Raw genomic sequence first — 25,731 nt, forward strand, 5'->3', positions numbered from 1 at the left:
TCCTTCTTTCTCCTTATATTTTAAATGTTTTATTCAAGTACAACATACATCCTGAAAAATGAATGTTTGCTGCTTGATGAATTTTCCCAAATGGACCACACCCACCTTACCAGCACCCAGATCAAGAAACAGACCAGGACACCCCCACCAGCTCCCCACTGCCCCCTCCCACTCACTCCCCGACCCTCCAAGGCAGGTCACCCCTCTAACTTCTAACAGTAAAGAGTAGTTTTGATTTTATATAATGGAACCAGTCAGTATGCACTCTGGCTGGTCTCTTTTCTCAACATTATGCTTATGCGTTTCATCCAAATTGTTATCTCACTATATTTTAAATTATCTTAGAACTTTGAATAAAAAAATGTTCCTAGATCCCTACATAGTAACAACTTTACCTTAATACCACTAGACCTCCGCTCCCAGGTTGGAGGTTCGCGGGCCCCGGCTTAGGGAACAGGTAACCACGCCCCCGCCTCCCTTCCCTCCGCCCACCTAGGAGGCTCGGTCTGCGGCTGCGGACAGCTGGCCCAGCCGGCGGGAGCGCGGTCACGTGATGGTTGCCGGCCCGCCAAGATGGCGGCTTCCTGCGTGGCCCTGCTGGCGCTGGCCCTGCCGCTGCTGCTGCTGGTGGCGTGGAAGCGCTGGCGGTGGGAGCGCGCGGCCCGCCACGTGATTGTCGTGGTGCTGGGCGACGTGGGCCGCAGTCCCCGCATGCAGTACCACGCACTGTCCTTGGCCAAGCGCGGCTTCTCCGTGACCTTCTTGGGGTTCTGCAGTGAGTGCCCGGGGGCCTGGGAGGGAGGCTGCTTTCTCAGCCTTTGACCCTCGGCTTTGACCGCCCCACGGGGGCCGAGGCGGGGACGCCCCTTTTCCCTCTCCTCCGTCGGGCAGCTCTCCGAGATTGGACGAGCCAGGTTGTGGCCTGGACAGCGGTTCCCAGGTTTCTGCCCAGCCTCTGCTGGGTGGGTCTCTAGGAACAGTCAGCATTAATCGAGCGCCTGGCATATGCCAGGACTGCGCTAAGCTAAATGAACTCAGTGCATAGTCTCACTTACTCCTAGTAAGTGGAAAGATGTACTGGAACCCGGGTGGGTGTGACCCCAGGGCAAGTGCTGGTAAGCACATCTCTGAGGCTTCTGTCAGGCAGTGTCTGAGCCGACAGGCAACTTGTCTCCTCTCCGTTCCTCACCCTCAGCGCAGAACTCTGCACGCAGGCGATGTTTCCTTTTCGCAGGATGTCCAGCGGTTTTCCCTCAGTGTGCGGGGGCAGGGGTGTCCGCTCCTCCATCTTCCCCCACTTTGACATCTTTAAAAGGTAGCTCTATCCCATGTCAGGGGAAAGAAGGAATAGCACTGGTTGCCTCTGGTCCCTGTTTAGAGTCTGCTACCCCAGGGTGAGGGGCTGGAGTGAGACTTCCTAGGGGTCTCCCTATGGTGTGATAATTCCACCGTCCAGGGAACCTAGGTCAGCTTGAGTGCCTACTATGTGCCAGGCATTGTGCTAAGTAAAAATGGCTAAGATTCCAGCCCTCCCTCTGTGGGTGGTCAGGTGGAATCTGGACAAGAACTGGCCTCATTCTCTGTTCTGGCTAATGAGGAACAGAGAGGTTCCAAAACACTCTCCCCTCTGCAGCCTGTGGGGCGGGGATCATCTGACTTTAAATTAGATCATCTTCTCCAGCACATTAAAAGGGACATTCTTTTCAGCCTCCAAACCCCACGATGAGCTCTTGCAGAGCGACAGAATTCGGATTGTGAGGCTGACAGAACTTCAGAGACTTGCAGGTAGGAAGCAGTCACCTCCCGATTTCTCGGAATCTGTGTGTGTGTGTGGGGGGAGGGCGGGGAGCATGGGGTGGGGGGATCTGCAAATCGCCAAGAACTCCTTTACTAGTGATGGTTGTTTTCTGACTTGCAGTTGGGCCCCACATTCTCCAGTATGGAGTCAAAGTTGTGTTTCAGGCAGTGCACTTGCTGTGGAAGTTGATGTGCAGGAAGCCAGCAGCTTACATCTTTCTCCAGGTATGTGTCAGCTCCACTTCCTGCTGTGAGAACCACTGTTTTAACAGTTTTCCTTACTTTCCAGTTTAAAAAAATGTACAGATTGGTAAATAAATTGCATATTCACATGTGTGTGTATAGACTTTTAAAAACATGAGTAGGAGCCTATGGTATGTGTCCATTCTATTTATGGTACTCATCCCTACTGTTTTTCAGTGTTTTACAGGTAGTCTTATTTTGTACTTGTTACATATCTAAGTGTTTTACATGCATTATCTCATTTAATTCTTCACAACAATCCTGAGAAGTAGGTTCTTGTGTTACCTACACTTAGAGATGAGGAAACCTAGACCCAGAGAGGTTCTGTAAGTAACCCATTGTCACACAGCTAGGAAGTGCTGGAGTCAGGATTTGAACCAGGTTGTCACTCTAGTTCTGGAGTTCCACTCTTAGACTTACCTTCACTGCTTCTTAACGTAGAGAAGCTCCTTCTTTTAATTGACTGTATTGTATCCTGATATGAGATGTATCCTAATGTATTTGTTTAGTCTCATCTTAATGAGCACTCAGATTCTTCCTGATTTTTTTACTTAAAAATTAAAAAAAAAATTTTATTTATTTATATTTCTTTATTTTTGGCTGCATTGGGTCTTCATTGCTGCTCGTGGGCTTTCTCTAGTTGTGGCGAGCGGGGGCTACTCTTCGTTGCGGTGTGTGGGCTTCTCATTGCGGTGGCTTCTCGTTGTGGAGCATGGGCTCTACGGGCTCTAGAGCGCAGGCTCAGTAGTTGTGGCGCACGGGCTTAGTTGCTCTGCGGCATGTGGGATCTTCCTGGACCAGGGCTCGAACCCGTGTCCCCTGTATTGGCAGGTGGATTCTCAACCACTGCACCACCAGGGAAGCCCTTTACTTTTAAAATTGTATGGTGGAGAGTATCAGTGAACATAAGTCTTTTGCATGGGTTCAGTTTCTTCCTTGGGATAAATTCCTAGGACGGGAAGTGCTTGGTCAGAGTCCATGCACTTTCAAAATGTTGTGACGTGTTACTGGATAGTCCTAGAGTAAGGTTGGGTCAATTTATCCCCCACCTAACAGGGAGGCCTCTTCCCCCCATCCTCACCACCACCAGGTATCATTAGGTGTTTTAGAGTTTCCATTCTGATAGGTGAAAAATGGTACCTCCTTGTTCCTTGAGTATTTTTTGTTTCCTTGAGTATCAGTGATCCTGGACTTCTCAGATTGGTCAATTTTCTTTTATGACTGTTTATACCTCTTGGTGAGGAGGAGGGTCTTTCTTCTGCTTATCGATTATCAAGAGCTCTGTAAAGATAATTGACTCTTTGCCATGTACTTTATTTTTGCTTGGTTTATCCTCGACCGTGGTCTGGTTTCCTTCTCTTCCTTCAAGTCTCTCTTTCCCAGAACCCTCCGGGCCTGCCCGCCATTGCCGTGTGCTGGTTTGCAGGCTGCCTCTGCGGGAGCAAGCTCGTCATCGACTGGCACAACTACGGCTACTCCATTATGGGTCTGGTGCACGGCCCCGGCCACCCCCTTGTTCTGCTGGCCAAGTGGTGAGAGTCTGGGATGAGGGTGCCGACATCGTCCCCAAACTGTGGTGGGAAGAAGGGCCAGTGCGGAGACCCGGGGAAGCTGATTCCCGTGTGCCCTGTGGGGGTGAGGGCAAGGCTGGGGAGTTGGGCTGACACTGGTGACAAGTGATAGAAACAGGCCTGAGCAAAGGAGGGCATTTGTTGGCCCATGAAACTGAAAAGTCCTGAGAAATGGCTGGCTTTGAGCTCAAAAATGGTGTCCTCAGGACCCCTCTCATGTCTCTCCACACTTCCTCCAGAGGTGTTTCTCAGGCTCTGGGAGCCCCTCGCTCTCATCCCCACCCCACCAGGCTCAGTGGAGAGAGCAGACCTGTGGTTGGCTCCTGCTCACCTGGCGTCCTCTGACTCCCTCTGAGCCTGGGGGGCTTCAGTACCCCGTTGTCTCAGGCTTGGGACAAGTGCTCCACTGGAGAGCTGGGGTCCCAGGTGCACCCATACCAGATACCCAAATGGAAACTGGAGACTGCTGCTGGCAGACGGGGACGTGGGTCACAGTCTGCTGCAGCTGATGAGACAGGGAGAGGGAAGAAGGGCCTTGGGAGCAGGTTGGACCTGGAGGAGGAAGCAATGTTGTGTTCTGAGTCCGAGTTATACCATCTGCCTCGGTGTGGACTTGCAGCCTCAAGCCATTGGCCGGCTGTGGCGTTTCCCCTGATGGGTCATTCGTGGGTGGTGGTCACAGCAGCAATCAGTGAGCGCTTGCTGCATGCCAGGCCTCAGGCCAAGCCTTTATCCCATTCAGACTCCAGTGCTGCCCAGCAAGGGTGTCCTGTGATAGCTGTCTTTTTACAAACCAGGAAACCGAAGCTGAGAGCCCTCATGTCACTTGCCACACAGCTAATACGTGTGAGCTCCAAAGTTCCATCCCAGGCAGTCCAACTCCAGAGCTTTCTCTGCATCCTGAGTGAGGAACAGGCCATGGTACCTACACACGTGAAATAACCCTGTTCATTTCCAGTTCTTTTTCAGTCCTGCCCTGTCACCAGGGCTCAAGTCTCAGTTTGGAGCTAATCTGTTGATAACGCCTTTCTAGCATTTGCTAAACTCCCTTTGTAACACATTGGGAGCGAGCCTCAGCCCCACAGCCTTTGCAGGGAATAGTGCAGTGTGGCTGAGATTTAATAACAAGATTTTATTGTATTTCTCCTTCATTTTATGGCAAGAGAGACTGGATTTTCCATTCTGTAGTGATATATGGTTTCTCTTGAAAGTAATTGTATTTAAGCTGAAAAGCAATCTAAAGAAAGGTGTGAGGGAAATAATAGCACAGGCGGTAGAACTCAGTGCAAACACGGGGAAGGTGCCTCGCCAGTGACCTGATTTGGGAGATCCCAGCTCTGCGGCCTCTTCTGTATCAGAAGGTGTCGAGTCCCATGGGGTTGGGGTGGTGGTTCCTGGCCCAGAGAGCTCTGGGCTGACCACTGATACGTCTTTTCAGGTATGAGAAACTCTGCGGACGCCTGTCCCACCTGAACCTGTGTGTGACCAATGCGATGCGGGAAGACCTGGCAAAGAACTGGGGCATCAAGTAGGGGCCTCGGGAGGCGAGGGGTCCCTCCCAGCGCCGTTGACTCCCAGCTGCTGTGTCATGTTGCAAGGCATTGGGAGCTCCCAGGGTTCTGGGAGGTGGTTACTGGTTTGGGGAGGCTGAGGGAGGAGGAAGCTAGAGTTTCTTTCCCAGCCAGCCAGATGGTCCAGGAAGTGTTCATGTTAGAAATTCTCTCTGTGCTTCTCCAAGTAATTCTAAAGCTTATTGTTGAGACTTGGATACCTAAGCACCCTTCTTCTTTTGGATACTTCTGGGTCTTATGTTCCTTAGGCCTTTCTTTGCCCCTCCCTAGAGCCCCCCAATGATCTCATTGCAGAGCTGTGACCGTCTACGACAAGCCAGCATCTTTCTTTAAAGAGACGCCTTTGGACCTGCAACACCAGCTCTTTATGAAGCTGAGCCGCACCTACTCTGCATTCAGGGACTGGTAAGTCTGCTGTCTTCAGCTTTCAGCTGCCTTGTTTTATGCTCGCTGCTGACCTGGAGATCTAATCCAGGGGATGGCAAACTATGGCTGCAGGCCTGCTGCCTGTTTCTGTAAATAAAGTTTTATTGGAACACAGCACGTTCATTCATTTACATGTTGTCTGCGGCTGGTTCCACACTACAAGAGCAGAGCTGGGCTTTGCAACGGAGACCGTATGGCTCCCCAAAGCCTACAGTGTTTACTCTTTGGCCCTTTAAGGAAGCGTTTGCCCTGTACTAGGCTGTGGGTGTCCTTACCCTCCTGCCAGTGGTTCCTGACCGCATGGCAGTGTCTGTGCACCTGTGTGTTCTCTGGGCGTGTCCCAGGGGTAGGGAGAGCCCTTCTGAGCGGCTCTCCATACAGCTGGTCTTTGTTCCTCTCAGTAACGTGGGGGCAGTTGGAGGGGTCACAGCGTCCTCATCTTAAGTCTAGGGGATGATTAGAACAGTAAGGCCCCGTGAAGGCACGGGCTGAGTCGGCCTTGTCTGCTGTTGCGACCTCAGCACCTAGCAACACATAAATACAGGTAAGAGACAAAGCAAGGTGCAGGTCTGTGCCCAGGCCTTGGGTGGTAGGGCCGCCTGGTGGCTCTGACGTGGCTGCACCCCGACAACTGGGAGCCTGCGGGCCTCACTCTGGTGGGAGAATGGCCGTTTCTCAGGCCCAAGGGCCTGCTCTGTGGCAGCTCACGGGCTCTCTCTGCTCCTTCAGCTCAGAACCCTCGGACCCGGGCATGGAGAGGTCGGCCTTCACGGAGCGGGACGCCCAGAGTGGAACGGTGACCCGCCTTCCCGGGCGGCCGGCCCTTCTGGTCAGCAGCACGAGCTGGACAGGTCTCAGGACTCGCCCGGGCACTTGGGGCTCGTAGGGGCACCTGGCTGAGCCTGTGTTCTCGCCGCTGCCAGGCCTGCACCCCACACGTATTTGGGGCCTCGATGAGAAAGGGGAGCACATTGAGCTGGGTGGGGAGGCATCTAGAAACTGGCCCGTGACACTCGGTTCTCTTTTCCCGTAGAGGATGAAGACTTCTCCATCTTGTTGGCAGCATTAGAAAGTAGGTGTATGGCTGTGATCAGGGGCTGGGCTTGTCGGGGGCTGCTGAGCTGCAGGATGCTCACCTGGCCTTGCGTGATGTCCTCGGCAGAGTGTTCCTGACCCCAGGGCCAGGGCCACTGGGTGGAGGTGGCAGGCGTGAGTCCCCGTTTGGGTCAGCGAGTGACCAGCCTAGCTCTGAATTGCCACCTCCAGGAGAAGGGATTGCATGGTTGGGAGCAGTGCTCCCTCCTCCTCTCCCCCATCCCCTCGCATCAGCCCCTCACTCACCCGACTACATGAGCTTGGTTATCATATATTTATTTTCCTAAACACAGAGTTCGAACAGCTGATCGACGATGGAGAAAGGCTCCCTCCTCTGGTCTGTGTTATAACAGGTATCCACCTGGGACCATCCCTGTTCCTGTATTAAACGGGGCAGTGGAGGCATGTCAGGCCTGTGATGTTTGTTGTCTCATTAATTCTCACCCCAACTCTCTGATGTATGGTTTTCTACACCAGCTTGACAGGGGGAGGCTGAGGCTCAGAAGGGCTTCATGGCAGGGCATGGAGTCTAGACTTCAATCTCAGATAGCGTGACCTCAGAGATACTGAGTTTCCAAGCATCTTTTTTTTAAAAAATGAGAATCCACTGTCCAATGTCAAAGTGTTTCCAAAGAGAGGCAGAGGAGGTTTGGTTGGAGGAGGAGGGTCCTCAGCCAGCTGCCCCACCTTGGACACTCCTCTCCTCCAGGCCCTTGGACGCCCAGGGGCGGCAGGAGCCCACTGCTCATGCTGTGCCACCTGGGGATCTGGGCGGGGCACAGGGGCAGTCTGTGTGAGAAGCTGTATTGGTGGGCACTCTGGTGCCCGGCCAGAGTTTATCCTGGCTGTGTTCCCAGCCCAAGGCCTGCTGGGGGAACGGCCTTGGCCTCAGCAGTCCAGGTGCACACCCCTTGGGGGTCGTTTCTGGAAGGGGCCTGGACGGGGGCCTGATTGGAGCTGCTGCCGGTGGGCCTTCTGCTCACGCCCTTGCAGGGGCTTCTCAGGCCTGGGGCTGGGGGACAGGGCCAGATGTGGGCCCAGTGCAGTGACTCTGGTTTTCTCTGTAAGGCAAAGGGCCTCTGAAGGAGTATTACAGCCACCTCATCTGCCAGAAGCATTTCCAGCACATCCAGGTCTGTACCCCATGGCTGGAGGCCGAGGACTACCCCTTGCTTCTAGGTAAGAGGCCTGCAGGGGGAGGGCGGGGGTTTATAAGGGAATACCTGAGGGCAGGGGACAGAGTTTTTCTGAAGAGGGCCAGATAGTGAATGTTTTACCAGGTTCTTTTGCATATTCTTTGTTTTTTTAACCCTTTAATGATTTCAAGCCATGGTCTGCTCAGGGGCCCTACACTTGTAGGTCTCAGGCTGGGATGGGCCCTGGCTGGACTCCTGGAGAATGAGACTGTTTCCTGGTGTGCCACCTCCTCCCTGCCTGTTTGCCAGGGTTACTTCCGAGTGCTCTTGGCCTCCACGCCCTCCACTCATCCTGCTCTTCCCCTGGGCAGAAGGGCTGGCCGGGGCTTGGGTTGGGGCCAATTCCCAAGTCTGGGAGGTACAGAGACCACGAGGTAAACAGTGTGGACTCTCCCAGTGAGAAGGGGCCGCCCTCCCTTCTCTTGCTTTGTTGACCCCTAGGGGAGGGCTTATTGGCTCGGTGCTGATAGGTCTCAGCAGCCACTAAGCTGTCTCCGGAGTGGGAGGCGGGGAGCGTTTTTGTAGGCAGGAGCTCCAGCGGCACTGAGTGATGTGAGGTTGCTTCCTTGGCTTTATCTTCACAGCGACAGCTGGTTTTCTGTTGGGTCTGCTTTGGGTTCTTTTTCTAATTATTGTCATAAAATACACATAACAAAATTTGCCATTTTAACCATTTTTCCATTTTTAAGTGTATGCAGTTCAATGGCATTAATTACACTCAACAGTGTTTTGCAGTCACCGCCACTGTCTCTTGCCAAAACATTTTCATCACCCCAAGCAGAAACTCAGAACCCATTAAACAATCATTGCTGTGGCTTCTTTTAAAATACAGCGTGGTTAAGGAGAAAAAGGGGGTCAGTTTAAAGAAAAACACTGGTGACAGGGCAGGTAGTTTTCAGAAAGGGCCGAGAGGCCAGGAGCAGCAGGTGGGAAGCACCTCCGTGTCCCCGCCTCCTGCCAGGCTGCTCGGCCAACCCCAGGCAGTCGTACGCGGGGTTGGGGCCTTTATTGCCCCCTTTCCACTCCTCCCCGCAGGCCTCGGTCCACAGTCCTGCAGGATGTGTGGTCACCGGGCATATAGCCAGAGCTGATGGCCCCCTCACCCTCGCCCTGCAGGGTCTGCAGACCTGGGCGTCTGCCTGCACCGGTCCTCCAGTGGCCTGGACCTGCCCATGAAGGTGGTGGACATGTTCGGGTGCTGCTTGCCTGTGTGCGCCGTGAACTTCCAGTGGTAGGAGCGGAAACCCAGTCCTCCCAGGGTTAGGTTCTCAAATCAGCAGCTGGGGGGGAACCAGCAGAATTGCTCGGGAGAGCTCCCTGGAGGGCTCCACCTCCCCATCTGTGCAGCTCTGCCACCCATAGGGAGCAGGAGCCCTCTGGTCCCTGTGGGTGGGCTGTGCCCCACCAGACAGGGTGGCTTCTAGTTAGAGCTCATGTTGAATAAAAATTGGAGTCTTAAGTACTCTACTTGGGGGCTTGTGCTCACAGGGTGGAATGGTGGCTGGAATTGCCCGCACAACTCACATGGACTTATTTCTCTCTCTGTCCCTTTAGTCTGAGCTCATGTAGTTGGGTTCGAATCAGTTGAATGAGTGTATTTCTGTCTCCGCTCTTCCTGGCAAAGATGGGCAGGAGAGGGCATTTGGAGACGATGGTGTTAGAAAAGGTTCTAGAAACAGTGGCCCCACCATGAGCTGAGGAGCCAGCTTCTGAATGGGAAATCCAGGATGTTGGACCCCGAGTTCAGATCGTGTTGGGATCAACCCCCTGATCACCTCTGAGCCTGCCTCCAGCAGGGCTGCCTTTTACCTGGTTTCTCTGCTGTGGAATTAAGAAAAAAAAAGGCAGAACTTACCAAGAACGTTCTCACTAAAGAGAGCATGTAGCACAAAAAGTCCAAATACCCCTTTACTGTCCCTCCTTCCCCAAATTGGTTTGGATTTTTAATGTGTATCCTGCCAGTTCTTTTTTCTATTCAGACGCCAAATCTAAGAACAGGCTTCCTGAAACCAGACTGACTGTTCCTGCCTCCAGCTTAGCCTGCGGGTGGGTGGAGTTGTGGGGGAGCAGGTGGGCAGCTTGGGTTCTGTATCTCCTCCAGGCAGCTCTCAGACCTCCCCCCATTCTCTCTGCAGCTTACACGAGCTTGTGAAACATGAGGAAAATGGCCTGGTCTTCGAGGACTCAGAGGAGCTGGCAGCTCAGCTGCAGGTAGCGTGTCTGCTCCCACACTGCGGCTTGCAGGGTTTTGGAGATTCCTTGTTCCTGCAGCTGGGTGGGTGGCCCCGGGCTGTGTCTGGGTGAGCGAGCAGCGGTCTCAGAGGCTGGGCCCCATTGGGTCCCGGGGGGATCAGGGCTCGCCCCACCTGCCATCTGGGTTTACGGAGCTCACACCACACAGTGATGCTAGAGCCAGGTGGACCGTGTGCTGTTTAGGGGGTGATTGGATCTGAGAAGGGAGAGTGAGGAGCGAGGGAGCTTCCTGGGCCGGCCTTATGAGATGGGTGGGCATCTTCAAAGGATACTTATTTCTTACTACAAATTACAAAAAGTAACACGTCATCATTCTTGATCATTGAGACCAAGGGCAACAGACTTTGGAAAGGCCCAGAAAAAAAACATTTTAGACTTTGCCATAGTCTCTGTCAGAACTACTCAACTCTGTTGTAACGTGAAAGCATCCACAATCTGTGGATGAAGGGGTGTGGCTGTGTTCCAATAAAACTTTATTTACAAAGACAGACGGAGGGCCGCATGTAGCCCACAGGCTGGCGTCTGCAGACACCTCAGTTTAGCAGAGTTGGAAAGAACACAGGCATCACCTAGTTCTCAGCACGTGGGCAGGACAGTGCTGGGTAGAGGCCAGCTCTTGGTGGAAGGAACAGCAGAGCATTGCAGAGGCAGAGGCGGGGGGCTGCCGGCAGAGCATGGGGTGTGGATGGTGAACACTGCAGCTTGGCTGTGCCATCAGGTCGGAGCAGAGCAGGAGATAGAGCATAGCTGGGCCATGAAGGCTCCCCTGCGCCTGGTGAGGGAGGGGGCTTGCTGGGTCAGGGACATTGGGGTCAGAGCTGTTGAGAAGGGTTAGTTAGCCAGGCCTGGTGTGGAAGCTGGGCCAGAGCGGGAGTCCCGCTGGAGACCCCAGGACACTGGTGGTGGTTCTGGAAGTGTGGTGAAGGAGGGAGGGTTTTGGCAGAATGACTGGCCTGGCAGCTGGGCTTGGGGTGCAGCAGGAGCCTGGGCTGCTGGGAAGGAGGGGCAGCTCCGGGTGGAACCTGGGGTGGGGGCAGGAAGCAGTGATGAGGTAAGTTCTGGTCTTCTAGATGCTTTTCTCAAAGTTTCCTGATCCTGCTGGCAAACTGAACCAGTTCTGCAAGAACCTCCGGGAGTCAGAGCAGCTTCGCTGGGATGAGAGCTGGAAGCAGACAGTGCTCCCTTTGATTACGGACACATGACCCCTCGGGCCAACGACTGAAACTCCTGAGGTGTCCTGTGCTCGACGTCATGGAGAGACCCTCACGCTGACACTCACCCCTCCTTACCTTTCATCTTCCTCCCCAGGAGCCGGCCCACTCCCCTCCTCACAGCTGCCACTGCTGGCCAGTCCCTGGGCAAACTCTGTAGAGCAGCGCCTCCTGGTGGATGGCAGCTGAAAGGCTGGCAGCGGGCACTGCCTGGGGAATGAAGTTACTTTTAATAATCAGGAGTTTTTGTTGCCCAGGAAGCTGGCTCAGCCTGCTTTCATCTTTGGAGGATCTGAATCCCTTCTCTTTCTTCTCTTCCTGTCTTATGAGTCTTTCTTTCCCCCAGTTTATGACCTTTCTGATATTTGTGTCGTCTTGAACATCTCTGCATCCTTGTTTTGTCTCCTGGTGTCTGCCTTTCCCAGCATTGCTTGGTCGTGTCCCTAATATTTTGATTCCTGCCTTGAAAACAGACTTTGCAGCCCACCGCCCTGCAAGGGCAGTCAGACGTGCCACGTGTGCAGCGGGCTTGGCTCTGCGAGGGATGTGCGTCCAGGTTGGGGGAAACATACTTGGTATCTGTTTGTTTTTATTTGCGCAAATGAAATGCTGATCTCTGAGCCAAAAATTTCATTTCTGATTTATGGTGATTTTCTTAACAACTAAGCCAGCTGGCAGAGAGGGGTACCTACACGCTTGAACAGTTTATATTTTATTAGAACAGTTTGTGGTTCCCGATTCAGAATTTAACATTCTTCAAACATTCAAGTCCAGTGGAAGTTTTATCAGATTCTTTCCAGGACAGTGATTTAATTTTCACATTATTCTTCAAAACCATTTTTAAATCTACAGCATTAGTTTCAGAATTGCCATCTCTGAGTGTTCTTCGTAGGGAAACAGTTTCTGGTCGTGACGAGGCACTTCTTCCCACGGGATCCCAGCCCGGCCTGGAGACAGAACATATGCGTCTCAGGATGTGGGGTTTGGGGATGGGACACCACCCTATCAGTGTGGGGCTTTGGGACAGGCCTGGGGGTGGGGGGAGTACAGACTACAGATTTCCAGGCCCCATCCAGACACCTGGAATCAGCCTCCAGGGGTGGGACCAGGAATCCCATTTGTAAGCAGCTCACAGCAGCCAGGTTTGCCGCGTCTGCCCACTGGGCCGTGTGCATTCCTGGAAAGTCATGGCCCCATCTGGGTCCTCCATCCCGTTACCAGGCACAGCTCAGTAGGAGCTGAGGTTTGAACCCACGTCTGCCTGACTGCTCAGCCTGGTGCCTTCAGAGGCTGGACCTGCATCAGAGGGGCTCACGTCCTCTGTGTAAGCACAGATGTCTGATGAGCCCCTGGCAAGACCTGTTTTGTCATCAGTTTTTTAGGAATGAAAAATTAGTATTTATAAGAATGAAATACTAGACATACAGTGTGTAAGTGTCATGATACTGCCGTCTAGGTATAACATGTTAATAATAATGTTAATTGGTGTGTATGGAGTTTCCCCATATGTGTATTAACATGACAATTATTTTTTTTTTAATAAAAATGAGCTTAAAAAAATGAGTTTATACTGTATATGCTGTTTAGCACTCAGCTTTCTTAAAATACAGCGTGGATATTTTTTCACATAAGCATCTGAAGAAGGACTTCGTTATTTTTCGAGGCCGAACACCCCGTCAGTCAGTGGGACACGCTGTACAGGGGTGGGCGCTGGTCCTCTCTGTTGGCAGAGGCAGCTGTGGGAGAGCTTTGCTTGGGGGGTGGGGGTTTGGGGCAAGCGTAGGGCTCTGCACTGCTGCCCGGTCATGTGTAGGAAACCCTGATCAGGCCTGGCTCGTGGTGGGGATTGCAGGGTGGGGGTTATGGGGTGGGGGGATGGAGAGTGGGAGCCGGCTGCCTGGCTTCAGTCCATGGGTGCCTGGGTGATTACTCAGCTGCCCTGCACCCCGGTGTTTTCACGGGTGAGACAGAGGATGGCAGCACCGCGCCCCCCCCGCCCCAGATGCTAGAGGGGCTGACGCGGGTCAGGTCTGAGAACAGTGCCCGCCTGCAGCAGTGCCAACTCAGGCAGACCCCACCCCCTTCTCTAAAGCATCACTCACTCTTCCATTTACTGCGCGCTTGATCTAGTAACAGCAGCTGCCGTTTTCCCGAGCACACCCTTCGTGCCAGCCCTGTTCCACCTCTGAGGTGGATGTTTCTGCTGTACAATGAATGAGGACCTGGAGAGGGGTGGCCCAGCTCCACCTGGGACCCACCTCCAGAGCCTGCACCTGACTGCTGTGTGGCCAGAACTCATCTACCCTGATACCAGCTGGCATCCACCATCCTTTCCGTTTTACAGGCAAGAAAACCGAGGCCTGAAGCCTATCAAAACCTGCCCTAAACACACAGTAGGACTGCTGGTCTCAGACTTCTGAGATCACCGCGTTAGCCGTCTCCTCCCAGAGCACCAACTCCCTGGCCCTGGCTCCTCTGCTGACCTCCTGGGCGGAGGGTGGGGGGTCGTTGGCTCAGCACATTGTGGTCTGGGGCTTCCTGGCTTGTCTCCAGGGCCCCATTCTTTTACTTTCCTGATTTCTGCCTTCCTGGAGTCCTGTGTGTGGCCAGTGCAGTGGCCCTGCAGGCCTGGGTGGCAGCCCCTCAGAGTCAGCAGCCCGGCCAGGGGCCCGGGGCTCACCCAGCTCCGTGGTGAACAGCTGACACGTCTCTGGGTTGCGGATGGTGAAGGCAACGTAGGCGTCAGGAGCCCGCTGGTCCTTCTGGCAGGCAGAGAGCTTCTGCAGGACCCCAACCAGGGAGAGGACAGTTTCTGGGCAATACAGCACATCTGCGATGAAAACCCCAGGTTACTGGAAGGGGCTCCTCCAGGACCCCAGGATGGAGGCCTCTGGGTTGTGCCGACATGGGCAGCAGGGTGAAGGCCTGGAAAGCAGCAGTTCTATTAGGTTCGTGCTGTTGGACGGTAAGAAAATTACGGGGGTAAAAAAAACCCTTAGCAGAGAAAAAAAGCTGCTGAAAGACACTGCAACATGTGAAAAATATCCAGGACTCACTGGTGTTCCTTTAAAAGAAAAAATCAATTCTCTGCCTATGGCCTGTTTAGAAGATGCTTAATGAAGCAAACTCTGACTGCCTCCGACTTCTCGTTTCCTTCCTGTGGGGGACAAGCCCCCTCCCGCCCACCAGCCGGGCCTGCAGGGGTGAGCTGCTTAGCCTCTGTGCTCCAGCCGCTCTGGGCCTGGGTCTCAGGGCCATGGCCAGGCCAGAGCACAGTACCAGCGGCCAGATGGGGCTGGGGAGCGCCGTGGAGGGCAATGGGCCCGTTGGTGCCCACACCATATGCCCCTTCCCTCAAGGGTCCCATCCTTGCACCAGAGTGGGTGGTCCCTCCTTGTGGGACTCGTTTTGAGGACCTAGGACAGAGATACACAGGCAGAGCCCTCGGCCTCAGGGACACACAAGTGTGCACGGAAGCAGGTGCTGACAGAGGTGGGGGCACCCAGAGCTCCTTCCCCGACCCTCGGCCTGGCCCAGGGCACGCAGAGGAATCAGGATCATGCCGTTCTTTGTGGTCCTGAAAGGAAGGCTGCTGTGGCCACTTCTGCCCCCATCTGAAGACGGGGTGTAGGTGGGGCCAGCTCAGCTCCCTTGCTTTGTGGGGCTGCTCTGGCCTATTCATTTAGGTTCTGGATGGCAACTGAGAGGCCTCCCTCAGGCTGCTGGAGAGGGACGTGAAGTCTGTCCGCTGGGTTGGGGCCTGGCTAAGACTGGTCACCCTAGTCTGGCGCCCTGGGGCCGGTTCTGTTCATCGCAGGCCTTGCTGGGAAGAGCTGGTTCCTTTATAGGATGGACCATTAGCGTGGCAGTAGGCATAGCCACTGTCTCAAATGGGAGGGCTGTGGCTTTAGGGCACCCAAGAGGCACGCTCTGTGCTTTGATGTCACCCTGGAGGCCCACACGACCCAAATCCCATCATTCCTCCCACCAGGCAGCGCTCACCGTCCCCTTCCCAGCACTGAAAGCCAGGTGGAGCTTCAGGGAGGCCACACTCCAGTGGCCTGAGCTGGGCGGTACCTGCGGCAATGACGATGTCTGGCTGGAAGGCAGCAAGCTGAGGGGCCGTCACAACGTCCCAGTCCACCCGGGCCACCGTCACCCGGGGGCTCTCTGCATCGGCGGTGTCGTGTCCTGGGTGCTGGGCCAGGGCGGTGACATTTGGCTCCAATGACAGGCCGTTGAGAAGGACGTTCCCTTGGAGCTGCTCGAGGACATGGCTGTGACAGTCGCTGAAGACGTATGCTCTGGGCCGGCACATCTTGCAAATGGCCAGGCCCGTGAGGCCGGCTCCACTGCCAAGCTCTAAGACAGTCCTGCATGACGGGGAGAAGCGGCTGTGTCTGTGATGCCCCTGTGGCAAACCTCCCTGGTGCCCAGCCCTGCACCCCCAGGTCACCTGTGAGCAAAGCCCGCTGGGTTCTCCATGGCCCACTCCGCCAGGTAGAGCGCAGCGTTCCACGTGACCAGGCCCGTGGTGCCGTGGGAAATAATGGCCGTGCTCTCGGAGAGCGTGACAGAGTCCCCGGAGGGCTAGGCAGAAACAGGGAGAGAGAATTAATCCAGCAACCAGGGCAGGCATGGATCACATAAGGAATTAGGATTTGAGTCTAAATGTGATGGGGAGCCACTGGCGGGTTCTGAGCAGGTGACACAACCCTCGTGAGCTCAACGTGTCAGTGGAGACAGAAGAGGGAAGCAACAGGGCATGTGGTGGACCCGAGGACAGTGACCCCAGAGCCCGCCTAGGAGGGAAACTGCCTGCTCCGGTAGTGGGGGTGTGAGGGCCCCGGGGCAAGGCCTGAATGGCTACTAGAAACACTTAGAAATGTGTGACAATAACAGAAAACATCATTTCAGAAATAAAGGCTACTCAAAAAAGCATAAGCATAACAACAAACCAAAACATAAAAACAGATAAACCTTAAAGAGAAACAGGAAGTGAAAAGGAACGAAATTTTAAAAATCAAAAATAAATTAAGAGATTGTCATGGTTTCAATTGTTTCCCCCCAAAATTCATATGCTGAAGTCCTAAGCCCCAGCAACTCAAAATGGGACCTTTTTTGGAGATGAGGTCTTTTTTTCCTCTTTTTTTGGCTGCAGCGTGCAGCCTGCGGGATCTTAGTTCCCAGACCAGGGATTGAACCCCTGCCTTTGGCAGTGAAAGCACGGAGTCCTAACCATTGGACCGCCAGGGAATTCCTGAGGATGGGGTCTTTATAGAGGGAATCAAGTTAAAATAAGGACATAAGGGAACCCTAATCCAATCTGACTGTGTCCTTATAAGAAGAGGACATTAGGACACACACGCGGGGAGAAGACGGCCATCTGCAGGCTGAGGAGAGAGGCCCGGAGCACATTTCCTCGCAGCCTCAGAAAGGACCAACTCTGTCGACACCTTGATTTTGCATTTATAGCTTCCAGAACTGTGAGATGATAAATTTCTGTTGTTTAAGCCACAAATTTTTAGGTACTTTTTTTTTTTTTTTTATAAATTTATTTATTTATTTATTTTTGGCTGTGTTAGGTCTTTGTTTCTGTGCGAGGGCTTTCTCCAGTTGCAGCAAGCAGGGGCCACTCTTCATCGCGGTGCGCGGGCCTCTCACTGTCGCGGCCTCTCCCGTTGCGGAGCACAGGCTCCAGACGCGCAGGCTCAGTAGTTGTGGCTCACGGGCCTAGTTGCTCCGCGGCATGTGGGATCTTCCCAGACCAGGGCTCGAACCCGTGTCCCCTGCATTGGCAGGCAGATTCTCAACCACTGCGCCACCAGGGAAGCCCTAGGTACTTTTAATGAAACGAAAGCAAAGAACAAATACTAAAAATTATAATTCAAGAAAGCATTCCTGAGAAAACAAACAGATTTGAAATGAATACTGAAAGAGTATACACTACACCCGAGGTCACTGACCCAGAATGATCACAACCTCCAGACATAGTCTAATAGAATTACTGGACTTTAAAGAAAAAAAATGCTTTGGCTATCTAAGAGAAAAGGGCATGTGACATAAAAGGGAAAGAAAATTAAATTATCCTCAGGCTTTTGCACAATGATGCTTTATGCCAAAGAAAGTGGAGAAATATATTTAAGAGACTCAGGGAGAGAAGGTGTGAGTCAAGATTCAAGTAAAAATGGCTCAATCTGTTATCAACATGCAAGAAGTCTGGGAAGGTCCATCCGATGAGCCCTTCTTAAAGAACCTCCTAGAAAATGAACTTGAGACAACCAAAATGGCTACAGAGACATCAATATACGGACCAATACAGAGACTGAAAAGTAAGAGACTACAGTATGTGCACGAGGTCGCTAATGTTTCTGCCTGTATCCCAGGACCCTATGATTGTGCTCTGCTTCTTGGCAAAGGGACTCTGAAGATGCATTTAAGGTTACAGAACGTGACATGGGGAAATGATCCTGGATTATCCAGGTGGGCCCGATTTAATCATCAGGGCTGATGTCTGGGAGATGCAGAAGAAAAAGAGGCAGGAGGGATTTGAAGTGGTTGCTGGCTTTGGAATCAAGGGGCCATGAGTCAGGGGGACAGGGCGGCTCCTAGAAGCTGAGAACAACCCCGGGCCAAGAGCCAGGAAGGAAATGGAATCTCATTCCTGCAACCGCAGAAAACGCAATTGTGCCAACGACCTGAAGGGCCTGGAATGGTCCTCCCCCCGGGCCCAGTCCTACAGACACCCTGATTTTAGCTCTGTGAGACTCAAAGAAGAGAAAGCAGCTGAGCCCAGCAGACTTCTGACCTACAGAACTGGAAGATAGTACATTTATGTTGCTTTGAGCTGCTGAGTTTGTGGTGATACTATGTAACGGCTCTAGGATGACTATGTAGGGAGAACGAGGATGACACATATAAAACCTTACGCTGTTTTCAGTAACCACAGTTGGTGTGAGGGATTAGTGCTGTTGTTCTGAGATCGCTGCATGCACGAATAATATGGGATAAGCCAAAGGCAGTTGGGGGATATCCTAACATCATGCCCATGCTCTTGAGAACCAAAATTTCCAGAGCAGAAGAAAGGAGATAGGGATCCAATGCAGAAGAGGCTGAGTGAAAACCCTTCTGATCCTGAATCTGAAACATCAATATGGACTCATGAGGTATTTTCTCTTAAGAAGTATGGCTATGTATCTCCACCCATATCCTAGCTCTGTCCATGGAAAGGCCTAGACAGCAGCAATGATCATCCCTAATGCCCAGACTGTGGTCTCTAAATATCATTTCCCACTAAAAGAAACTAGGGCTTCTTGAAGACATGGCTGATTCCAGGTCTGGGGCAGGAAACATACAAGATGAGTCTGGAAAAGCTTGACATAAACTAAAGTAAGAAAACTATGAGGTGATGTCAAAGGACTCAGAAGCCTATTTGAGGGGATTTCCCTGGTGGCGCAAGGGTTAAGACTCTGCCTGCCAGTGCAGGGGATACGGGTTTGAGCCATGGTCTGGGAAGATCCCACATGCCGCGGAGCAACTAAGCGTGTGCGCCACAACTACTGAGCCTGTGCTCTAGAGCCCGCAGGCCACAGCTACTGAGCCCGCGTGCCACAACTACTGAAGCCTGTGCGCCTAGAGCCCGTTCTCCACAACAAGAGAAGCCACTGCAATGAGAAGCCTGCGCACCGCAACGAAGAGTAGCCCCCGCTCGCTGCAACTACAGAAAGCCCATGCGCAGCAGTGAAGACCCAATACAGCCAAAAATAAATAAAATAAAATTACTTAAAAAAAAAAGAAGCCTATTTGAAGTGACTCAAAATAGCACATTTTGAGCTTCAGTAACGACGTGATTTGCAATGGTTTGAACCCCTACTGGGAATGACAGGAAACCAATTCACTATCTTGAAAAGGAAAGAAGTCTGTATTCTGCCTTTCCTGTACCAGCTGTACCAGTAGGTAACCAAATACGGATGAAAGGAGGCATTTCCTTATAAAATTTCTCCAGCTAATGAATGAAAACAAAATGATAGAAAAATCACCGGGACTTCCCTGGTTGCGCAGTGGTTAGGAATCTGCCTGCCAATGCAGGGGACACGGGTTCCAGCCCTGGTCCGGGAAGATCCCACATGCCATGGAGCAACTGAGACTGTGTGCCACAACTACTGAGCCCGTGTGCCACAACTACTGAAGCCCGTTTGCCTAGAGCCTGTGCTCCGCAACAAGAGAAGCCACCGCAATGAGAAGCCTGCGCACCGCAATGAAGAGTAGCCCCCGCTCACTGCAACTAGAGAAAAGCCCGTGCGCAGCAACGAAGACCCAACACAGCCAGAAATAAATAAATAAATAAATAAATAAATAAGAAAAATCACCTTTTTGCATCCTTCAATGAATTAATGAGTCTAAGCTTTAAGCACCCACAAGTGCTACCATGAAGAGGATAAAAAATAGATGATGTGCCTTCTAGGACCCAGGCTGTTTTCTTGCCAAAGGGGTCAAACAGACAAGAGTCCGAGTGAACCTGTGAATCCAGCTGCCAATTTTTCGGGAACAGAGGACAGAGGAACAAGCTGAACAGCACCACGTGTGTGCGACCAAAAGCCAGCCTGTGGAAAGCTGTCCAGGCCAAACCACCAGGAAGAGAAGGAGCTGGGGGGACCTGCGGATGAAGGGAAATTTTGAGCCAGACCTAGTTAATGGGCAAGACTATGTCCAGAGGTGCACATGGCAGTGGTACGACCTCAGAGTGATTACTCTGAAGAGAGGGAGGGCTGGGGTGGGTTAAATGAGGGCTTTGTGGGCTGGCTGCCAAAGTCCTTAGCTAGATTGGTAGTTACCATGGTGGCCGCCTTGCGACAATTCGATAATCTAATTCTTTTGCATGGTTTTCTGTATCTTTGTTTTACAATAAAAGGTTAAAGAAGAAAGAAAACAAAAACTGTTGTGTGTAGAATGGACTTCTGTGGGGTAAGAAGCCAGGTGACCAGTGAGAAGGCCAAGCACCAGGTCAGCCTGGTGATGGTGGCAGTGGACAGCGGGGAGAGACTGCTGTCCTGTAACATCCATCCATCACATATTTATTGAGGTCTGAGTGCCAGGTCGCTGCTGTGCAATTCATGTGTGTTACCTAATTTAACGCCAGTCACCCCATAAGACAGGTGTTATTTGTTGAAGTGCTTGGTTTACAGGTGGGGAAACCGAGGCTCAGGAAGGTTAACTGACCTCGTCTAAGACTGCAGAGCTGAGGCGTCAGGACTGAAGCCACATGAGGCTGACTGGAGCCTGAATCAACTGTGTGTGTGGAGGAGGGCGCATGTCTCCTACCAGCAGGTAGCTCCGGTGGCACCGGGTGGGTTCCTCGGCCGTCAGGATCTCCGCCAACGCCTCGTACAGCTCGTCCAAAGGCTCCGTGTGGATAGCTTCGTGCTGGGGGCGGGCAGGGCGAGAGCTTCAGCAAGAGGATTAAGTTGACCCTCGTGAATCAAACCAAGGTTCCACCTGCTTGCTTTTACTATGACTTGTAAAAATGGCTGGAGGATTTTCACCAAATTTGGAGGGGAGACTTGGGATGTGATTGACTTAATACAGATCACTTGGTGGGGGGACCTGGGGGACCTCAAAGAGAGGTGTAGAGAGGATGAGGGTGAGGTGTAGTGCAGGGCAGGAGAAATGGGATATGTGAGAGCTGGCAGCACAGTGGGAGAAGGTGGCATTTCTCACACTCAGGGGCTCCTGGTTGGAGTGGGAAGGTTCCATGGGGGACCAGGACCACAGAGGAGATGCAGCCACTGCTGGAGACCCCTCAAAGCACAGAGGAAGTACCCTGGCCCCTCCTTTCCTCCCCCCCTCCATGGCTTCTCATTGGTGGAACCCAGCTGGGAGCAGTTGCCCAGGGAGCCCCCTGCTATATGGGGATCTGTAGAGCAGGCAAAGAGTATGGGATGGATCTGAGCTCCAACAGGCAAAGCCCATATTTGGAAAGCCAGCCAAGTCCTAGATGCTGCCTGGTTACCAGATGGACAGTGCCCATCACTGACCTTTCTGATGAGCTCTGAGAGAAAGCTCCAGGCATACTTCACTGACGGTGGATGCTTCACGCACAGAGGATGCTTCACGGTCTGTGACGAGGAACACAGTGTGGGTTGCTGGAGAGACTCCGCCTTAAGTCTCCCATGAGCTTCAAGGGAATACAGGGCAAACCCCAGTTATCCGATTCCTGGAATTCTGGCCCTGGGTGACCCTTATGCATCTGAAAGAGTTTAATATATAAGCCCTTTCCTAAAAATATTTCTCCACTACAGTGGCACAGACCATGGCAGTGTTTCTAATGCCCTTTCTGGGCAGGAACATAGGGCGTATGGACTCAAGCTAACACCCTGCTGTAGACTGAATATTTGCGTCCACCCTACATTCACATGTTGACTCTAACACCCACTGAGATGATATCAGGAGGTGGGGCCTTTGGGGCGTGATTAGGTTATGAGGGTAAAGCCCCCATACATGGGATTAGTGTCCTTATAAAAGAGACCCCAGAGAGCTCCCTTGCCCCTTCTGTCATCTGAGGACACAGCCAAGAAGACAGCGTCTTTGGACCAGGAAGTGGGCCCACATAGGACACTGAATCTCCTGGCACCTTGATCTTGGACTTCACAGCCTCCAGAACTGTGAGAAATAAATTCCTGTTGTTCACAAGCCACCCAGTCTGTGGGGTTCTGTTATAGCAGGACTAAGACATGCCCCATTCCAGAGCAGCCAGCAGGAACTAGAGTTTGTAGTGAGGACAAATGTGGGACTGTCTGGCTCCATGGAAGGGGTGAGAGCTCCAAGTGGTATGACAAGGCAGATTCAGCACCTGCCCTCCTGGAGCTCACACTCCCGGGTGGAGTGCTGCGCTGGCCAGGAGAGAGGAAGGTGGGGGCTCTGCCTGGGATGTAGTGGAGAGGGATGGGGGCTCTGAGGGCAACACTTCGGCTGAAGCCGAGAGAAGCAGAGAGCAGGGGAACGAGTTCCAGGCAGCTGGGTACTTGTGCAGGCCCCCACCTGGCATTTTGGGAGGGAGGGCAGGGGACGGGAACAGTGAGAGTAGGGGCTGTGTCACATGGGACCTGCTGACTGGAGGGACGTGATTTTACTCAAGGGCAACAAAATGCCCACACAACTCTTCAGGGGCTTGGCGGGTGTTAGGTTTTAACCTTGGGGTGAAAAATCAGAGCAGACTGCATGACAACGGCCTCAGAGAGGTCTGAGCTCGCAGTCCTGAACTGCTGGATCTCCTGGGAATCTTCCCTAGCTTGGCTGCATCTTCTCGACACAGTGGTCAGATGGATACTCTTGGTTCACCCTCCAGACAGGAATTCTGACCCTGGGCTCTTTGGACAGGACCAGTGGTTGGAGGGGTGTGTATGACTCCTATGCATTTGTACACAAAATGTACTCTTCTGGAGCATTTTTTCCTTGGGGTAGTGTCCACACCTTTGGGTTTTCAGAAGGATTCATGACCCTTAAAAGGGTAGAGAGCCCGGATGCAGTGTGATGTACACCTGACCCACATGGCCAGGGGCAGGCAGAGTGGGACAGGCCAGGCAGAGTGGTGGTCCTTCCTCTACCCGCACCCAGATGCACCTTAGAGTCCAAACCCCACCTACAAAAAGCAGGGGCCCATCCACAACTAGAAAAGACACACGGGTGGGCAAGACTTGCCTGCTTCTTTTCCCCTTAAACGTAAAGAAAAAAAGTCTCTGAGCAGCTAGCAAATGCTAGAAGATGTTCCTACAGCTGTCATCTCCACTTTCTTTGCAGATGGTTTAAAAAAACATCCCTCAGATTCCCTCCTCTCATGCAGCTTGTTGTATATTCTGATGTCTTTATCTAAGAAAACAAAAGAGCCGGAGCTGTCTGAGGTGCTCACACCCAGATGCAGCGTCTTTCTTTTTAAAGGATACGTGTGCACCTGTTACATCTTCATGGGCAAATCAGGCCACTGATGCGTTCCAGTGATTCTATGATTCTTACCTTCTGCAAAATATCCAGCAGCAGCTCAGAACCTGACGAGTCCCTTAATTTCTCTTCTAGGCTCTATTCAAAGAGAGAGGGGGGAAGAGAAAGAAATCTCAAGAGCATTATCACAGGAACATTACACATGCAGTGGGACATGTTGGCAAAATGCTAAGTGATCTCTCCCCAGGGAACTAGGGCCAAATGATGTGGAAGGCACAGGCGGCTGAAAGCCTGACCTTGAGAAGTCCCGGGTTACACCTGGATGAGGCAGAGAAAGATCAGAAGACAGACTCTTGGTTTGCATTAGCCCTGGCAGCTTAGCCTTGCCTGGGTCACAGACCAGCTCCGTGGCTGAATTGGAATTACAGGGGGAGCCACAGCATTAACACCTGGTGGGCAACCTGAAACCTTCCCATGGCAGGTTGGCTGCTTCACTGTTCAGGTCCCAGCTCCTATGTCACCTCCTTGGAAGGCCTTCCCGACTCTCCTAAATTGATACATTTCCCTGTTTTATTGACTTTCCAGCCACCATCATCTCCCCGTGTTTTCTTGCTTATTCATTTACTTGTTTATTCTCTGGCTCTCCCATCTAATCAGGGCTTTGTCTGTATTCTGCTGATCCTGGTGCCTGGCTTGTGGAAGGCATTCTGTAAACATCTGTTGACAGAATAAAAAATACTAGCTAACACATATTCATGTAATACTGACAAAAGCCCTATGAGGTTAAACATCATTATACACCCATTTTACTAATAAGAATATGAAGGCACAGAGAGACAAAGTCACTTGCCCAAGGTCACACAGCTTGTGTGGGGTGGGGCAGGGCCAGAATTCAAAGCAGGCTGTCTGTCTCCCAGGTCTGAGTGCTCCAATGCTGCTCTCAACTTCTTTTCTAGTCAAACCAATGGTAAGAATAGTTCTCACCACATGGGTGCTGTGGGTGAGCCTAAGTGAGCACTTAGCATGGGACTGGTGCAGAGTAAGCACTCACTCGTGCACAATTACAGTCGATATGAATTGGGCCCAATGGATGCTGTCATGAAGGTTTAAATTTGGGGTTAAAAAATGTACACATTCCTTTCTGACGGGAAATGATCTCCCAGAATGCTAAATGGTTTATGTCAATGAAACACAAATGACTAACCTCCACTCTTAAGATGGGGCAGACCTGGGGAGGAATACATGTCCAAACTGAGTCATCCCAGTGAGTTCACCGCACTTGAATTATGGATTATAAAGGACGCAGTGTCATTAGAGCCCTGGCCTTGGCAGAAAGAAGCTGCTGCCTCGGCCATGCGCCTCTGTGTGAACGGCAGGTCCCCAGGGCAGGGAAGTGAACTCTTTCGTCTCTTTCCTGGACTGTTTTGTACCTCCCTGTCTCTTCCATCAGCTGCCTCTGAGAAGGCTTTGTCCAATGCTGCTGACACAGAAGAGAACACCCAGGCCCGAGGGGTCTGTGACCTGGTCGCTGAGTTCAACGCAGCGTGGTCTCCCGCTGCCCTGAGGACGTGGGCTGTTTAAATGAGCAGCAGCAGCTGTTACCCAATGGCCAGAATAATAACTCGCTAAAAAAGGCACAAACTGTCCATGACCCTAAAAACCCAGCGAAAAAAGGAGTTGGGAGGAAACCCCGCATTCCTTCAATTCGTGGGACTCAGTCTGCAGAAACAGCGGAGGGCGGGAAGGGCCCAGGGGAGGAGGGAGCTGGGGGCTGAGCGCAGGGTGGGCCCAAGGGTGCTTAGGTGGACCTACTGCTCCCCGCCGCCAGCCCGCGCGGGCCCCAGCGATGCCCGGGGAACCGGATGTGATGCCGGGACCCGCGAGGGAGCAGTGGCCGCCGCGTGGCTGGGCGAGCAGGGGTATGAGGCCGGAGCCCCGCCCCACCGCAACCCCGGCGCCCCCCACCCGCCCTCCGCGCTCCCCACCGCCCACCTGCCAGGGGAAAGAGCGCAGGGCGCGCGCCGCCAGGAAGCGGCGCTCGAAACTTCGCAGCAGGGGCGCAGCCTCAGCGCTCTCCTCAGGCGCCATGGCGGGGCGGGGCCGCTGCGTTGCCCGAGAGACGGGGGGAGCGGGGCTACGCCGGGAGGCGGCCCGAGGCAACGCGCGGAGCCGGAGTGGTGCTTGGGGCGGGGCCAGGCGCCGCTCGGGTCCTGGGAGGCGGGGCTTAGGGAGGGAGCCGGGGTTCAGGAGGCGGTGCCAGCCGGAGGTGCTTGCGGAGGTGGGCGGGGGTGGGGGTGGGTGGGGGTGGGTCGAGGAGTTGCAGGGGTCCTGGGAGGCGGGACTTGGGAAAATTGGAGGCGGGCCCTGAAAGCGGGCTCTCGGGCAGATTTGGGGCCCGGGAGGCGGGGCCAGGGTCGGAAGGGGCGGGGCCAGG

The 25,731-nt window shown here is 53.0% G+C and overlaps 2 protein-coding genes across 6 annotated transcripts; one reads left to right on the forward strand and one right to left on the reverse strand.

The window, feature by feature from the left end:
• Window positions 1–526: 526 nt before the first annotated feature.
• ALG1 (ALG1 chitobiosyldiphosphodolichol beta-mannosyltransferase) lies at window positions 527–14,013 on the forward strand. 2 transcript variants are annotated; one of them, XM_082429072.1, is made up of 14 exons: window positions 529–775; window positions 1,708–1,785; window positions 1,919–2,022; window positions 3,424–3,572; window positions 5,050–5,139; window positions 5,477–5,587; window positions 6,338–6,459; window positions 6,642–6,680; window positions 6,997–7,056; window positions 7,772–7,882; window positions 9,016–9,130; window positions 10,035–10,110; window positions 11,837–11,938; window positions 13,708–14,013. In XM_082429072.1, the coding sequence occupies exons 1-14, from the start codon at window positions 574–576 to the stop codon at window positions 13,747–13,749; spliced, it is 1,401 nt and encodes a 466-aa protein (XP_082285198.1). In that variant the 5' UTR covers window positions 529–573; the 3' UTR covers window positions 13,750–14,013. The 2 variants fall into 2 exon arrangements, with proteins under 2 accessions (XP_082285197.1, XP_082285198.1); XM_082429071.1 differs by having other exon boundaries at window positions 527–775; window positions 11,223–14,013.
• EEF2KMT (eukaryotic elongation factor 2 lysine methyltransferase) lies at window positions 12,060–25,456 on the reverse strand. 4 transcript variants are annotated; one of them, XM_082429073.1, is made up of 8 exons: window positions 25,290–25,444; window positions 23,373–23,435; window positions 21,398–21,478; window positions 20,685–20,786; window positions 19,733–20,019; window positions 15,441–15,736; window positions 14,044–14,193; window positions 12,060–12,310 (listed from the first exon to the last, which is right to left on the reverse strand). In XM_082429073.1, exons 1-8 carry the CDS (start codon window positions 25,383–25,385, stop codon window positions 12,210–12,212), a joined length of 1,176 nt encoding a protein of 391 aa, XP_082285199.1. In that variant the 5' UTR covers window positions 25,386–25,444; the 3' UTR covers window positions 12,060–12,209. The 4 variants fall into 4 exon arrangements, with proteins under 4 accessions (XP_082285199.1, XP_082285200.1, XP_082285201.1 ...); XM_082429074.1 differs by lacking the exon at window positions 19,733–20,019 and adding an exon at window positions 15,820–15,953 and having other exon boundaries at window positions 14,044–14,288; window positions 25,290–25,443; XM_082429075.1 differs by lacking the exon at window positions 19,733–20,019 and adding an exon at window positions 15,820–15,953 and having other exon boundaries at window positions 25,290–25,435.
• Between the last annotated feature and the right edge of the window lie 275 nt (window positions 25,457–25,731).

This window comes from Balaenoptera physalus (genome assembly GCF_965194825.1).
Source record: "Balaenoptera physalus genome assembly, chromosome: 16".
Taxonomy (NCBI): Eukaryota; Metazoa; Chordata; class Mammalia; order Artiodactyla; family Balaenopteridae; genus Balaenoptera; species Balaenoptera physalus.

Coding starts and splice junctions, on each gene's coding strand:
- EEF2KMT (XM_082429073.1), bottom strand. CDS start 25,385: ATGGCGCCTGAGGAGAGCGCTGAGGCTGCGCCCCTGCTGCGAAGTTTC. Junction 21,479..23,372: donor TGCTGGATATTTTGCAGAAG/GTAAGAATCATA, acceptor TCCTCGTCACAG/ACCGTGAAGCATCCTCTGTG. Junction 20,787..21,397: donor TCTCAGAGCTCATCAGAAAG/GTCAGTGATGGG, acceptor GCCCGCCCCCAG/CACGAAGCTATCCACACGGA.
- ALG1 (XM_082429072.1), top strand. CDS start 574: ATGGCGGCTTCCTGCGTGGCCCTGCTGGCGCTGGCCCTGCCGCTGCTG. Junction 2,023..3,423: donor CAGCTTACATCTTTCTCCAG/GTATGTGTCAGC, acceptor TCTCTTTCCCAG/AACCCTCCGGGCCTGCCCGC. Junction 5,588..6,337: donor TACTCTGCATTCAGGGACTG/GTAAGTCTGCTG, acceptor CTGCTCCTTCAG/CTCAGAACCCTCGGACCCGG.